The sequence below is a fragment of the Oncorhynchus kisutch genome, unplaced genomic scaffold, assembly GCF_002021735.2.
Source record: "Oncorhynchus kisutch isolate 150728-3 unplaced genomic scaffold, Okis_V2 scaffold839, whole genome shotgun sequence".
Taxonomy (NCBI): domain Eukaryota; kingdom Metazoa; phylum Chordata; class Actinopteri; order Salmoniformes; family Salmonidae; genus Oncorhynchus; species Oncorhynchus kisutch.
Genome location: NW_022262784.1, coordinates 83,682 through 99,379, shown reverse-complemented (window position 1 = coordinate 99,379; position 15,698 = coordinate 83,682). Strand labels below are relative to the sequence as shown.

General features: G+C 43.2%; 1 protein-coding gene across 1 annotated transcript in view; it reads right to left on the bottom strand.

The window, feature by feature from the left end:
- Nucleotides 1-13,625, bottom strand: part of LOC109885779 (unconventional myosin-XV-like) — a gene marked incomplete at its 3' end in the record, with an annotated part of 48,499 nt that extends 34,874 nt beyond the window's left edge. Inside the window, exons 1-3 of the mRNA XM_031816621.1 lie at nucleotides 13,433-13,625; nucleotides 11,757-11,829; nucleotides 11,065-11,256 (exon numbers count right to left, since the gene is read on the bottom strand). Coding sequence (XP_031672481.1) covers nucleotides 11,065-11,256; nucleotides 11,757-11,829; nucleotides 13,433-13,625 — 458 coding nt within the window. The remainder of the gene's footprint in view (nucleotides 1-11,064; nucleotides 11,257-11,756; nucleotides 11,830-13,432) is intronic.
- Between the last annotated feature and the right edge of the window lie 2,073 nt (nucleotides 13,626-15,698).

The window sequence follows — 15,698 nt, the reverse complement described above, 5'->3', positions numbered from 1 at the left end:
AAACACTACTCTAGTCCCAGCTGTATGGTTCACAGTACTATTGAACACTACTCTAGTCCCAGCTGTGTGGTTGACAGTCTATTGAACACTACTCTAGTCCCAGCTGTATGGTTCACAGTACTATTGAACACTTCTCTAGTCCCAGCTGTATGGTTCACAGTACTATTGAACACTACTCTAGTCCCAGCTGTGTGGTTCAGTCTATTGAACACTACTCTAGTCCCAGCTGTATGGTTCACAGTTCTATTGGACACTACTCTAGTCCCAGCTGTATGGTTCACAGTACTATTGAACACTACTCTAGTCCCAGCTGTATGGTTCACAGTCTATTGAACACTACTCTAGTCCCAGCTGTGTGGTTCACAGTCTATTGAACACTACTCTAGTCCCAGCTGTATGGTTGACAGTCTATTGAACACTACTCTAGTCCCAGCTGTGTGGTTCACAGTACTCTTGAACACTACTCTAGTCCCAGCTGTGTGGTTCACAGTCTATTGAACATTACTCTAGTGCCAGCTGTGTGGTTCACAGTCTATTGAACACTACTTTAGTCCCAGCTGTATGGTTGACAGTACTATTTAACACTACTCTAGTCCCAGCTGTATGGTTCACAGTACTATTGAACACTACTCTAGTCCCATTTTCTCCCAAGGTGGCATAGCAGTTCAGACGTCTTTTGTCCTCGTCTTGTCGTGTCCTGTATATATATATATATTTACAACTTTTTCACATACATTTTATTTTTATTTTCCATCAACTCATCTTCAAAACACTCTCCTGCAACCCGCCTCACCAATGTATATTTATAAAAAAGTATTATTTACCTCAGATCTGTAATCCTCCAAGAAGCTAGCCAGAAACTCCAAGAAGCTAGCCTGCAACTAGCCAGAAGCTAATCCAGAAGCTAGTTCAGAAGCTAGTTGGCTCCTTTACTGGTAAGTCGTTGGTGTTCAGCTAACCACGGTTTGTGGTCATCGGCTATCCTTTGGCTCGAAAGTCTATCGCCAGTTCTGTACGGCGCAGCGCGGCTCGGAGCGGAGCATACCGGACCAATTTTTCTCTCCATGTCCCTGGATTTCGACTGCTCTCTGGACATTCATGCCCGGATCTCACAGCTAGCTAGCTGCTATCCGTGTGACTATCGGCCTTCGTCGATTCCGGAGCAAACATCAATTGTTCCGGAGCTAGCAAGCTCCGTCAATCACTCCTGAGTTCCATCAATCGCACCTGGGCTGCAGTCGCCTATCCGGACCCGTTTTGCTGCCTTCGCGGAGCCCCACCGGGCCTTCACAACTGGACTGCCGACGTTATCTACCCGAAGGGGTTATTCGGCTGGCTCCTCCGTCGCGACGTTACCTGAACGCCCATCTGCGGCCTGCTAACCGTTAGCTGTCTTACCGGCTGCTATCTGAATAGACAATCGGACAATTTTTTTTATTTTTTATTATTATTATTATGTTTTTTTCTTGGGCCTCTATAACTATATCTATTGTTTTTATTTTTGTTGTTGTTGTGTGATTTGGATTGATCCCCTCTACCACACGGAACCCCACTAATCTACTGACGGAGCGCAGGAGGTGGCTAACAACAGACCTCCATCCTATGCTAGCTTGCTACCGATGCCCTGGCTAGCTGTCTAAATCACCAACCAACCTCTCCACTCACCGGACCCTTTTGATCACTCGACTAAGCATGCCTCTCCTTAATGTCAATATGTCTTGTCCATTTCTGTTCTGGTTAGTGTTTATTGGCTTATTTCACTGTAGAGCCTATAGTCCTGCTCACTATACCTTATCCAACCTATTAGTTCCACCACCCACACATGCAATGACATCTCCTGGTTTCAACGATGTTTCTAGAGACAATATCTCTCTCTTCATCACTCAATACCTAGGTTTACCTCCACTGTATTCACATCCTACCATACATTTGTCTGTACATTATACCTTGATGCTATTTTATCGCCCCCAGAAACCTCCTTTTACTCTATGTTCCAGACGTTCTAGACGACCAATTCTCATAGCTTTTAGCCGTACCCTTATTCTACTCCTCCTATGTTCCTCTGGCGATGTAGAGGTGAATCCAGGCCCTGCAGTGCCTAGCTCCACTCCTATTCCCCAGGCGCTCTCTTTTGACGACTTCTGTAACCGTAATAGCCTTGGTTTCATGCATGTTAACATTAGAAGCCTCCTCCCTAAGTTTGTTCTATTCACTGCTTTAGCACACTCTGCCAACCCGGATGTTCTAGCTGTGTCTGAATCCTGGCTTAGGAAGACCACCAAAAACTCAGACATTTTAATTCCAAACTACAACATTTTCAGACAAGATAGAACTGCCAAAGGGGGCGGTGTTGCAATCTACTGCAAAGATAGCCTGCAGAGTTCTGTCCTACTATCCAGGTCTGTACCCAAACAATTCGAACTTCTACTTTTAAAAATCCACCTCTCTAAAAACAAGTCTCTCACCGTTGCCGCCTGCTATAGACCACCCTCTGCCCCCAGCTGTGCTCTGGACACCATATGTGAACTGATTGCCCCCCATCTATCTTCAGAGTTCGTGCTGCTAGGCGACCTAAACTGGAACATGCTTAACACCCCAGCCATCCTACAATCTAAACTTGATGCCCTCAATCTCACACAAATAATCAATGAACCTACCAGGTACCTCCCCAAAACCTTAAACACGGGCACCCTCATAGATATCATCCTAACCAACTTCCCCTCTAAATACACCTCTGCTGTCTTCAACCAAGATCTCAGCGATCACTGCCTCATTGCCTGCATCCGTAATGGGTCAGCGGTCAAACGACCTCCACTCATCACTGTAAAACGCTCCCTGAAACACTTCTGCGAGCAGGCCTTTCTAATCGACCTGGCCGGGGTATCCTGGAAGGATATTGATCTCATCCCGTCAGTAGAGGATGCCTGGATATTTTTTAAAAATGCCTTCCTAACCATCTTAAATAAACATGCCCCATTTAAGAAATTTAGAACCAGGAACAGATATAGCCCTTGGTTCTCCCCAGACCTGACTGCCCTTAACCAACACAAAAACATCCTATGGCGTTCTGCATTAGCATCGAACAGCCCCCGTGATATGCAGCTGTTCAGGGAAGCTAGAAATCATTATACACAGGCAGTTAGAAAAGCCAAGGCTAGCTTTTTCAAGCAGAAATTTGCTTCCTGCAACACTAACTCAAAAAAGTTCTGGGACACTGTAAAGTCCATGGAGAATAAGAACACCTCCTCCCAGCTGCCCACTGCACTGAAGATAGGAAACACTGTCACCACTGATAAATCCACCATAATTGAGAATTTCAATAAGCATTTTTGTACGGCTGGCCATGCTTTCCACCTGGCTACTCCTACCCCGGACAACAGCACTGCACCCCCAACAGCAACTCGCCCAAGCCTTCCCCATTTCTCCTTCTCCCAAATCTATTCAGCTGATGTTCTGAAAGAGCTGCAAAATCTGGACCCCTACAAATCAGCCGGGCTAGACAATCTGGACCCTTTCTTCCTAAAATTATCTGCCGAAATTGTTGCCACCCCTATTACTAGCCTGTTCAACCTCTCTTTCGTGTCATCTGAGATTCCCAAAGATTGGAAAGCAGCTGCGGTCATCCCCCTCTTCAAAGGGGGGGACACTCTTGACCCAAACTGCTACAGACCTATATCTATCCTACCGTGCCTTTCTAAGGTCTTCGAAAGCCAAGTCAACAAACAGATTACCGACCATTTCGAATCTCACCATACCTTCTCTGCTATGCAATCCGGTTTCAGAGCTGGTCATGGGTGCACCTCAGCCACGCTCAAGGTCTTAAACGATATCTTAACCGCCATCGATAAGAAACATTACTGTGCAGCCGTATTCATTGATCTGGCCAAGGCTTTCGACTCTGTCAATCACCATATCCTCATCGGCAGACTCGACAGCCTTGGTTTCTCAAATGATTGCCTCGCCTGGTTCACCAACTACTTCTCTGATAGAGTTCAGTGTGTCAAATCGGAGGGTCTGCTGTCCGGACCTCTGGCAGTCTCTATGGGGGTGCCACAGGGTTCAATTCTTGGACCGACTCTCTTCTCTGTATACATCAATGAGGTCGCTCTTGCTGCTGGTGAGTCCCTGATCCACCTCTACGCAGACGACACCATTCTGTATACTTCCGGCCCTTCTTTGGACACTGTGTTAACAACCCTCCAGGCAAGCTTCAATGCCATACAACTCTCCTTCCGTGGCCTCCAATTGCTCTTAAATACAAGTAAAACTAAATGCATGCTCTTCAACCGATCGCTACCTGCACCTACCCGCCTGTCCAACATCACTACTCTGGACGGCTCTGACTTAGAATACGTGGACAACTACAAATACTTAGGTGTCTGGTTAGACTGTAAACTCTCCTTCCAGACCCATATCAAACATCTCCAATCCAAAGTTAAATCTAGAATTGGCTTCCTATTTCGCAACAAAGCATCCTTCACTCATGCTGCCAAACATACCCTTGTAAAACTGACCATCCTACCAATCCTCGACTTTGGCGATGTCATTTACAAAATAGCCTCCAATACCCTACTCAACAAATTGGATGCAGTCTATCACAGTGCAATCCGTTTTATCACCAAAGCCCCATATACTACCCACCATTGCGACCTGTACGCTCTCGTTGGCTGGCCCTCGCTTCATACTCGTCGCCAAACCCACTGGCTCCATGTCATCTACAAGACCCTGCTAGGTAAAGTCCCCCCTTATCTCAGCTCGCTGGTCACCATAGCATCTCCCACCTGTAGCACACGCTCCAGCAGGTATATCTCTCTAGTCACCCCCAAAACCAATTCTTTCTTTGGCCGCCTCTCCTTCCAGTTCTCTGCTGCCAATGACTGGAACGAACTACAAAAATCTCTGAAACTGGAAACACTTATCTCCCTCACTAGCTTTAAGCACCAACTGTCAGAGCAGCTCACAGATTACTGCACCTGTACATAGCCCACCTATAATTTAGCCCAAACAACTACCTCTTTCCCAACTGTATTTAATTTATTTATTTATTTTGCTCCTTTGCACCCCATTATTTTTTATTTCTACTTTGCACATTCTTCCATTGCAAAACTACCATTCCAGTATTTTACTTGCTATATTGTATTTACTTTGCCATCATGGCCTTTTTTGCCTTTACCTCCCTTCTCACCTCACATTGTATATAGACTTGTTTATACTGCATTATTGACTGTATGTTTGTTTTTACTCCATGTGTAACTCTGTGTCGTTTTATCTGTCGAACTGCTTTGCTTTATCTTGGCCAGGTCGCAATTGTAAATGAGAACTTGTTCTCAACTTGCCTACCTGGTTAAATAAAGGTGTTCTCAACTTGCCTACCTGGTTAAATAAAGGTGTTCTCAACTTGCCTACCTGGTTAAATAAAGGTGTTCTCAACTAGCCTACCTGGTTAAATAAAGGTGTTCTCAACTAGCCTACCTGGTTAAATAAAGGTGTTCTCAACTAGTCTACCTGGTTAAATAAAGGTAAAATAAAAATAAAAATAAATAAAAAGCTGTATGGTTCACAGTACTATTGAACACTACTCTAGACCCAGCTGTGTGGTTCACAGTACTATTGAACACTACTCTAGTCCCAGCTGTATGGTTCACAGTCTATTGAACACTACTCTAGTCCCAGCTGTATGGTTTACAGTCTATTGAACACTACTCTAGTCCCAGCTGTATGGTTCACAGTACTATTGAACACTACTACCAAAGCCTAGGACCAGGAAGCATGGTGAGGCAGCCTGTTAACTATCCCAAAGCCTAGGACCAGGAAGCATGGAGAAGCAGCCTGTTAACTATCCCAAAGCCTAGGACCAGGAAGCATGGAGAGACAGCCTGTTAACTATCCCAAAGCCTGGGACCAGGTGGCATGGAGAGGCAGCCTTTTAACTATCCCAAAGCCTAGGACCAGGAAGCATGGAGAGACAGCCTTTTAACTATCCCAAAGCCTAGGACCAGGAGGCATGGAGAGGCAACCTGTTAACTATCCCAAAGCCTAGGACCAGGAAGCATGGAGAGACAGCCTGTTAACTATCCCAAAGCCTAGGACCAGGAGGCATGGAGAGGCAGCCTTTTAACTATCCCAAAGCCTAGGACCAGGAAGCATGGAGAGACAGCCTTCAGTTATTATGCCCCCAGCCTTTAGTTATTAGTGTGGTGTAGTGTAGTGTGTTTAGTGTATTGTAGTGTAGTGTAGTGTCTGTAGTGTAGTGTAGTGTAGTGTAGTGTAGTGTAGTGTAGTGTTAGTGTACTGTAGTGTAGTGTAGTGTAGTGTTAGTGTACTGTAGTGTAGTGTAGTGTTGGTGTAGTGTAGTGTGTGTAGTATTAGTGTAGTGTAGTGTAGTGTTAGTGTTGTGTAGTGTTAGTGTAGTGTAGTGTGTGTAGTATTAGTGTTGTGTAGTGTTAGTGTAGTATAGTGTAGTATTGGTGTAGTGTAGTGTAGTGTTAGTGTAGTGTAGTATTAGTGTTAGTGTTAGTGTAGTGTGTGTAGTGTTAGTGTTAGTGTTAGTGTAGTGTGTGTAGTGTTAGTGTAGTGTAGTGTTAGTGTAGTGTAGTGTAGTGTTAGTGTAGTTTAGAATAGGGTTAGTGTAGTGTAGTGTAGTGTGGCGTTTGTGTCCTATAGTGTTAGTGTTAGTGTAGTGTAGTGTTAGTGTAGTGTAGTGTAGTGTAGTGTACTGTAGTGAAGTGTAGTGTACTGTTAGTGTAGTGTAGTGTAGTGTACTGTAGTGTAGTGTTAGTGTAGTGTAGTGTTGTGTTGTGTAGTGTAGTTTTAGTGTTATGTTAGTGTAGTGTAGTGTAGTGTTAGTGTAGTGTAGTGTTGTGTGGTGTAGTTTAGTGTAGTGTAGTGTTAGTGTAGTGTAGTGTGTGAGGTGTGTGTAGTGTGTGTGTGTAAAGTGTGTGTACTGCAGTGTAGTGTAGTGTAGTGTGTGTAGTGTGTGTGTAAAGTGTGTGTAGTGTGTGTAGTGTGTGTGTAAAGTGTGTGTAGAGTAGTGTAGTGTGTGTTTAAAGTGTGTGTAGTGTAGTGTTGTGTGTGTGTGTAAAGTGTGTGTAGTGTAGTGTTAGTGTAGTGTAGTGTTAGTGTAGTGTGTAGTGTAGTGTAGTGTAGTATTAGTGTAGTGTAGTGTGTAGTGTAGTGTAGTGTAGTGTAGTGTAGTGTAGTATTAGTTTAGTGTTAGTGTAGTGTAGTGTGTGTTTAAAGTGTGTGTAGTGTAGTGTTGTGTTGTGTAGTGTTAGTGTAGTGTGTGTAGTGTAGTGTAGTGTAGTGTTAGTGTGTGTAGTGTAGTGTAGTGTGTGGTTAAAGTGTGTGTAGTGTAGTGTTGTGTAGTGTAGTGTTAGTGTAGTATGTGTAGTGTAGTGTTAGTGTGTGTAGTGTAGTGTAGTGTGTGTTTAAAGTGTGTGTAGTGTAGTGTTGTGTAGTGTAGTGTCAGTGTAGTGTGTGTAGTGTAGTATTAGTGTAGTGTAGTGTGTGGTTAAAGTGTGTGTAGTGTAGTGTTGTGTAGTGTAGTGTCAGTGTAGTGTGTGTAGTGTAGTATTAGTGTAGTGTAGTGTGTGGTTAAAGTGTGTGTAGTGTAGTGTTGTGTAGTTTAGAGTTAGTGTAGTGTGTGTAGTGTAGTGTAGTGTGTGGTTAAAGTGTGTGTAGTGTAGTGTTGTGTAGTGTAGTGTTAGTGTAGTATGTGTAGTGTAGTGTAGTGTTAGTGTGTGTAGTGTAGTGTAGTGTAGTGTGTGTTTAAAGTGTGTGTAGTGTAGTGTTGTGTAGTGTAGTGTCAGTGTAGTGTGTGTAGTGTAGTATTAGTGTAGTGTAGTGTGTGGTTAAAGTGTGTTTAGTGTAGTGTTGTGTAGTGTAGAGTTAGTGTAGTGTGTGTAGTGTAGTGTAGTGTGTGGTTAAAGTGTGTGTAGTGTAGTGTTGTGTAGTGTAGTGTTAGTGTAGTATGTGTAGTGTAGTGTAGTGTTAGTGTGTGTAGTGTAGTGTAGTGTGTGTTTAAAGTGTGTGTAGTGTAGTGTTGTGTAGTGTAGTGTCAGTGTAGTGTGTGTAGTGTAGTATTAGTGTAGTGTGTGGTTAATGTGTGTGTAGTGTAGAGTTAGTGTAGTGTGTGTAGTGTAGTGTAGTGTGTGGTTAAAGTGTGTGTAGTGTAGTGTTAGTGTAGTGTAATGTGTGTTTAAAGTCTGTGTAGTGTATTCTCGTGTAGTGTAGTGTAGTGTGTGGTTAAAGTATGTGTAGTGTAGTGTAGTGTAGTATTAGTGTAGTGTAGTATTTGTGTAGTGTAGTGTTAGTGTAGTGTGTGCAGTGTAGTGTAGTGTTGTGTGTGGTTAAAGTGTGTGTAGTGTAGTGTTGTGTAGTGTAGTGTTAGTGTAGTGTGTGTAGTGTAGTGTAGTGTAGTGTAGTGTAGTGTGTGGTTAAAGTGTGTGTAGTGCTGTGTAGTGTAGTGTTAGTGTAGTGTGTGTTGTGTAGTGTAGTGTTAGTGTAGTGTGTGTTGTGTAGTGTAGTGTTAGTGTAGTGTGTGTAGTATTAGTGTAGTGTAGTGTGTGTAGTATTAGTGTAGTGTAGTGTTAGTGTAGTGTGTGTAGTGTAGTGTAGTGTTAGTGTAATGTAGTGTTGTGTAGTGTTAGTGTAGTGTGTGTAGTGTAGTGTAGTGTAGTGTTAGTGTAATGTAGTGTTGTGTAATGTTAGTGTAGTGTGTGTAGTGTAGTGTAGTGTAGTGTAGTGTGTGGTTAAAGTGTGTGTAGTGTAGTGTAGTGTGTGTAGTGTAGTGTAGTGTAGTGTAGTGCAGTGTAGTGTAGTGTAGTATTAGTGTAGTGTAGTATTTGTGTAGTGTAGTGTTAGTGTAGTGTAGTATTTGTGTAGTGTAGTGTTAGTGTAGTGTGTGTAGTGTAGTGTTGTGTAGTGTAGTGTCAGTGTAGTGTGTGTAGTGTAGTGTAGTGTGTGTAGTGTTGTGTAGTGTAGTGTAGTGCAGTGTAGTGTAGTGTAGTGTAGTATTAGTGTAGTGTAGTATTTGTGTAGTGTAGTGTTAGTGTAGTGTGTGTAGTGTAGTGTAGTGTTGTGTGTGGTTAAAGTGTGTGTGGTGTAGTGTTGTGTAGTGTAGTGTCAGTGTAGTGTGTGTAGTGTAGTGTAGTGTTAGTGTAGTGTGTGTAGTGTAGTGTTAGTGTAGTGTAGTGTAGTATTAGTGTAGTGTAGTATTTGTGTAGTGTAGTGTTAGTGTAGTGTGTGTAGTATTAGTGTAGTGTAGTGTGTGTAGTATTAGTGTAGTGTAGTGTTAGTGTAGTGTGTGTAGTGTAGTGTAGTGTTAGTGTAATGTTAGTGTTGTGTAGTGTTAGTGTAGTGTGTGTAGTGTAGTGTAGTGTAGTGTAGTGTTAGTGTAATGTAGTGTTGTGTAGTGTTAGTGTAGTGTGTGTAGTGTAGTGTAGTGTAGTGTAGTGGTGTGGTTAAAGTGTGTGTAGTGTAGTGTAGTGTGTGTAGTGTAGTGTAGTGTAGTGTGTGGTTAAAGTATGTGTAGTGTAGTTTAGTGTAGTGTAGTATTAGTGTAGTGTAGTATTTGTGTAGTGTAGTGTTAGTGTAGTGTAGTATTTGTGTAGTGTAGTGTTAGTGTAGTGTGTGTAGTGTAGTGTAGTGTTGTGTAGTGTAGTGTCAGTGTAGTGTGTGTAGTGTAGTGTAGTGTGTGTAGTGTTGTGTAGTGTAGTGTAGTGTAGTGCAGTGTAGTGTAGTGTAGTGTAGTATTAGTGTAGTGTAGTATTTGTGTAGTGTAGTGTTAGTGTAGTGTGTGTAGTGTAGTGTAGTGTTGTGTGTGGTTAAAGTGTGTGTAGTGTAGTGTTGTGTAGTGTAGTGTCAGTGTAGTGTGTGTAGTGTAGTGTTAGTGTAGTGTGTGTAGTGTAGTGTTAGTGTAGTGTAGTGTAGTATTAGTGTAGTGTAGTATTTGTGTAGTGTAGTGTTAGTGTAGTGTGTGTAGTGTAGTGTAGTGTTGTGTGTGGTTAAAGTGTGTGTAGTGTTGTGTAGTGTAGTGTTAGTGTAGTGTGTGTAGTGTAGTGTAGTGTAGTGTAGTGTTAGTGTAGTGTCTGTAGTCTAGTGTAGTGTTAGTGTAGTGTGTGTAGTGTAGTGTTAGTGTAGTGTAGTGTAGTGTTGTGTTGTGTAGTGTAGTGTTAGTGTAGTGTGTGTAGTGTAGTGTAGTGTAGTGTAGTGTAGTGTAGTGTTAGTGTAGTGTCTGTAGTCTAGTGTAGTGTTAGTGTAGTGTGTTTAGTGTAGTGTAGTGTAGTGTTGTGTAGTGTAGTGTTAGTGTAGTGTGTGTAGTGTAGTGTAGTGTAGTGTAGTGTTAGTGTAGTGCTAGTGTAGTGTAGTGTAGTATTAGTGTAGTGTAGTGTTAGTGTAGTGTAGTGTAGTGTAGTGTTGTGTAGTGTAGTGTTAGTGTAGTGTGTGTAGTGTAGTATAGTGTAGTGTAGTGTTGTGTGTGGTTAAAGTGTGTGTAGTGTTAGTGTAGTGTAGTGTTGTGTAGTGTTAGTGTAGTGTAGTGTAGTGTAGTGTAGTGTTGGTGTAGTGTAGTGTGTGTAGTGTTAGTGTAGTGTGTGTAGTGTAGTGTTAGTGTAGTGTAGTGTAGTGTTAGTGTAGTGTGTGTAGTGTAGTGTTAGTGTAGTGTAGTGTAGTGTTAGTGTAGTGTTAGTGTAGTGTTGTGTAGTGTTAGTGTAGTGTGTGTAGTGTAGTGTAGTGTAGTGTAGTGTTGTGTAGTGTGTGTAGTGTAGTGTAGTGTAGTGTAGTATTAGTGTGTGTAGTGTAGTGTAGTGTAGTATTAGTGTAGTGTAGTGGTAGTGTAGTGTAGTGTAGTGTTGTGTAGTGTTACTGTAGTGTGTGTAGTGTAGTGTAGTGTTGTGTAGTGTAGTGTTAGTGTAGTGTAGTGTAGTGTTGTGTAGTGTAGTGTTAGTGTAGTGTGTGTAGTGTAGTGTAGTGTTAGTGTAGTGTCTGTAGTGTAGTGTAGTGTAGTGTTAGTGTAGTGTCTGTAGTGTAGTGTAGTGTAGTGTGTGTTTAAAATGTGTTACCTACATGCTAGCATCAGTCCTGAGCCTGCTGGAGTCCTGTGCTGATATGATGAAGTAGTTCTTCTGTTTGGAGAAGTCAGCTGGCAACTCTAGGTCTGAGATCAAGTCAAACACGTAGTCACCGCCCTCCAGCTCCACCCACTGGGACGGTTCCCGTAGCAACACAGACCAGCCCCGCCCTCCCTCAGACACACCACTGTAGAGAGAGAGAGAGAGAGAGAGAGAGAGAGAGAGAGAGAGAGAGAGAGAGAGAGAGAGAGAGAGAGAGAGAGAGAGAGAGAGAGAGAAGAGAGAGAGAGACAGAGAGGGAGACAGAGAGAGAGACAGAGAGAGAGACACGTAGCAGAGCCCTGACTAGGTTTCAACACTCATTGTCACGTATCACCCACGAAGTACAGCTCCCAGCTGGACCACAACAGGCTCTACATAACCCCTAGATCTAAGAGCAGGTGAATGGTAGCAGGACACCACTAACTAAACAACCCCTTGATCTCAGAGCAGGTGAATGGTAGCAGGACACTAACTAACCAACCCCTTGATCTCAGAGCAGGTGAATGGTAGCAGGACACTAACTAACCAACCCCTTGATCTCAGAGCAGGTGAATGGTAGCAGGACATCGCTAACTAACTAGCCATTTCAAAAAAAGCCACACACAGATCTCTGTAACATGTCTGTAGCAGGTACCACACACTCACATGTGCTGTAAGATGTCTCTGGCCAGGACCTCCCCAGTGGTCCATGAGTGCAGTGGACACAGGAAGGACACACCTAAAAATATGGGGGACATTCATAAACCTTCATAGACTTTCAGAACCCTTCATAGACATTGAGAACCCATCATAGACTTTCATAAACCTTCGTAGACATTCAGAACCCATCATAGACTTTCATAAACCTTCATAGACTTTCAGAACCCTTCATAGACATTGAGAACCCATCATAGACTTTCATAAACCTTCGTAGACATTCAGAACCCATCATAGACTTTCATAAACCTTCATAGACTTTCAGAACCCTTCATAGACATTGAGAACCCATCATAGGCTTTCATAAACCTTCGTAGACATTGAGAACCCATCATAGACTTTCATAAACCTTCATAGACATTGAGAACCCATCATAGACTTTCATAAACCTTCGTAGACATTGAGAACCCATCATAGACTTTCATAAACCTTCGTAGACATTGAGAACCCATCGTAGACTTTCATAAACCTTCGTAGACATTCAGAACCCATCATAGACTTTCATAAACCTTCGTAGACATTCAGAACCCATCATAGACTTTCATAAACCTTCGTAGACATTCAGAACCCATCATAGACTTTCATAAACCTTCGTAGACATTCAGAACCCATCATAGACTTTCATAAACCTTCGTAGACATTCAGAACCCATCATAGACATTCAGAACCCTTCAAAGTCTAGCATAACCATTCAAAGACATTCAGCTCCCTTGATAGACATTCATAACCCTTCATAGACATTCATAACCCTTCATAGACATTCAGAACCCTTCATAGAGATTCAGTTCCCTTGATAGACGTTCATAACCCTTCATAGACATGCATAACCCTTCATAGACATTCATAACCCTTCATTGTAACAGTGTGTCTATAGTACAGTGTGTTGTCCTGACCATTGTAACAGTGTGTCTGTAGTACAGTGTGTTGTCCTGACCATTGTAACAGTGTGTCTGTAGTACAGTGTGTTGTCCTGACCATTGTAACAGTGTGTCTGTAGCACGGTATGTTGTCCTGACCATTGTAACAGTGTGTCTGTAGTACAGTGTGTTGTCCTGACCATTGTAACAGTGTGTCTGTAGTACAGTGTGTTGTCCTGACCATTGTAACAGTGTGTCTGTAGTATGGTGTGTTGTCCTGACCATTGTAACAGTGTGTCTGTAGCACGGTGTTGTCCTGACCATTGTAACAGTGTGTCTGTAGCACGGTGTGTTGTCCTGACCATTGTAACAGTGTGTCTGTAGTATGGTGTGTTGTCCTGACCATTGTAACAGTGTGTCTGTAGCACGGTGTGTTGTCCTGACCATTGTAACAGTGTGTCTGTAGTACGGTGTTGTCCTGACCATTGTAACAGTGTGTCTGTAGTACAGTGTGTTGTCCTGACCATTGTAACAGTGTGTCTGTAGCACGGTGTTGTCCTGACCATTGTAACAGTGTGTCTGTAGCACGGTGTGTTGTCCTGACCATTGTAACAGTGTGTCTGTAGTACAGTGTGTTGTCCTGACCATTGTAACAGTGTGTCTGTAGCACGGTGTGTTGTCCTGACCATTGTAACAGTGTGTCTGTAGTACAGTGTGTTGTCCTGACCATTGTAACAGTGCATCTGTGGTACGGTGTGTTGTCCTGACCATTGTAACAGTGTGTCTGTAGCACGGTGTTGTCCTGACCATTGTAACAGTGTGTCTGTAGCACGGTGTTGTCCTGACCATTGTAACAGTGTATCTGTAGCACGGTGTGAGCTCTCTTGCGGTTGGCGGTCCACTCCAGTAGACAGGGAGGGTAGGTCCGGGCGCCGTGGTAACCAAGTGAAGTCCTCTGCATTGACTGGAGTAGACGGTGTTGACACAAACAGTCATATCCTCCTGGACGTAGTCTGAGACAAACCTAACACACACACACACACACACACACACACACACACACACACACACACACACACACACACACACACACACACACACACACACACACACACACACACACACACACACACACACACACACACAGTATCAGTGTGTGTTACAGTGTGTGTGTGTATCAGTGTGTGTGTATCAGTGTGTGTGTATCAGTGTGTGTGTATCAGTGTGTGTGTGTATCAGTGTGTGTGTATCAGTGTGTGTGTATCAGTGTGTGTGTGTATCAGTGTGTGTGTATCAGTGTGTGTGTATCAGTGTGTGTATCAGTGTGTGTGTATCAGTGTGTGTGTGTGTGTGTATCAGTGTGTGTGTGTATCAGTGTGTGGTGTATCAGTGTGTGTGTATAGTGTGTGTGTATCAGTGTGTTGTGTGTGTGTATCAGTGTGTGTGTGTATCAGTGTGTGTGTATCAGTGTGTGTGTGTATCAGTGTGTGTGTGTATCAGTGTGTGTGTATCAGTGTGTGTGTATCAGTGTGGTGTGTATCAGTGTGTGTGTGTATCAGTGTGTGTGTATCAGTGTGTGTGTATCAGTGTGTGTGTGTGTGTGTGTGTGTATCAGTGTGTGTGTATCAGTGTGTGGTGTATCAGTGTGTGTGTGTATCAGTGTGTGTGTGTGTTTATCATGTGTGTGTATCAGTGTGTGTGTGTATCAGTGTGTGTGTATCAGTGTGTGTGTATCAGTGTGTGTGTATCAGTGTGTGTGTGTGTGTATCAGTGTGTGTGTATCAGTGTGTGTCTATCAGTGTGTGTGTATCAGTGTGTGTCTATCAGTGTGTGTGTATCAGTGTGTGTATATCAGTGTGTGTGTGTGTATCAGTGTGTGTGTATCAGTGTGTGTGTATCAGTGTGTGTGTATCAGTGTGTGTGTATCAGTGTGTGTGTATCAGTGTGTGTGTGTATCAGTGTGTGTGTATCAGTGTGTGTATCAGTGTGTGTGTATCAGTGTGTGTGTATCAGTGTGTGTGTGTATCAGTGTGTGTGTGTATCAGTGTGTGTGTGTATCAGTGTGTGTGTATCAGTGTGTGTGTGTATCAGTGTGTGTGTATCAGTGTGTGTGTATCAGTGTGTGTGTGTATCAGTGTGTGTATCAGTGTGTGTGTATCAGTGTGTGTGTATCAGTGTGTGTATCAGTGTGTGTGTATCAGTGTGTGTGTGTATCAGTGTGTGTATCAGTGTGTGTGTATCAGTGTGTGTGTATCAGTGTGTGTGTGTGTGTATCAGTGTGTGTGTATCAGTGTGTGTGTATCAGTGTGTGTGTATCAGTGTGTGTATATCAGTGTGTGTGTGTGTGTATCAGTGTGTGTGTATCAGTGTGTGTGTATCAGTGTGTGTGTATCAGTGTGTGTGTATCAGTGTGTGTGTATCAGTGTGTGTGTGTATCAGTGTGTGTGTATCAGTGTGTGTATCAGTGTGTGTGTATCAGTGTGTGTGTATCAGTGTGTGTGTATCAGTGTGTGTGTGTATCAGTGTGTGTGTGTATCAGTGTGTGTGTGTATCAGTGTGTGTGTATCAGTGTGTGTGTATCAGTGTGTGTGTGTATCAGTGTGTGTGTATCAGTGTGTGTGTATCAGTGTGTGTGTGTATCAGTGTGTGTATCAGTGTGTGTGTATCAGTGTGTGTGTATCAGTGTGTGTATCAGTGTGTGTGTATCAGTGTGTGTGTATCAGTGTGTGTGTGTGTATCAGTGTGTGTGTATCAGTGTGTGTGTATCAGTGTGTGTATCAGTGTGTGTGTATCAGTGTGTGTGTGTGTGTGTGTGTATCAGTGTGTGTGTATCAGTGTGTGTGTATCAGTGTGTGTATCAGTGTGTGTGTATCAGTGTGTGTGTATCAGTGTGTGTGTGTGTGTATCAGTGTGTGTGTATCAGTGTGTGTGTATCAGTGTGTGTATCAGTGTGTGTGTATCAGTGTGTGTGTGTGTGTGTATCAGTGTGTGTGTATCAGTGTGTGTGTATCAGTGTGTGTGTATCAGTGTGTGT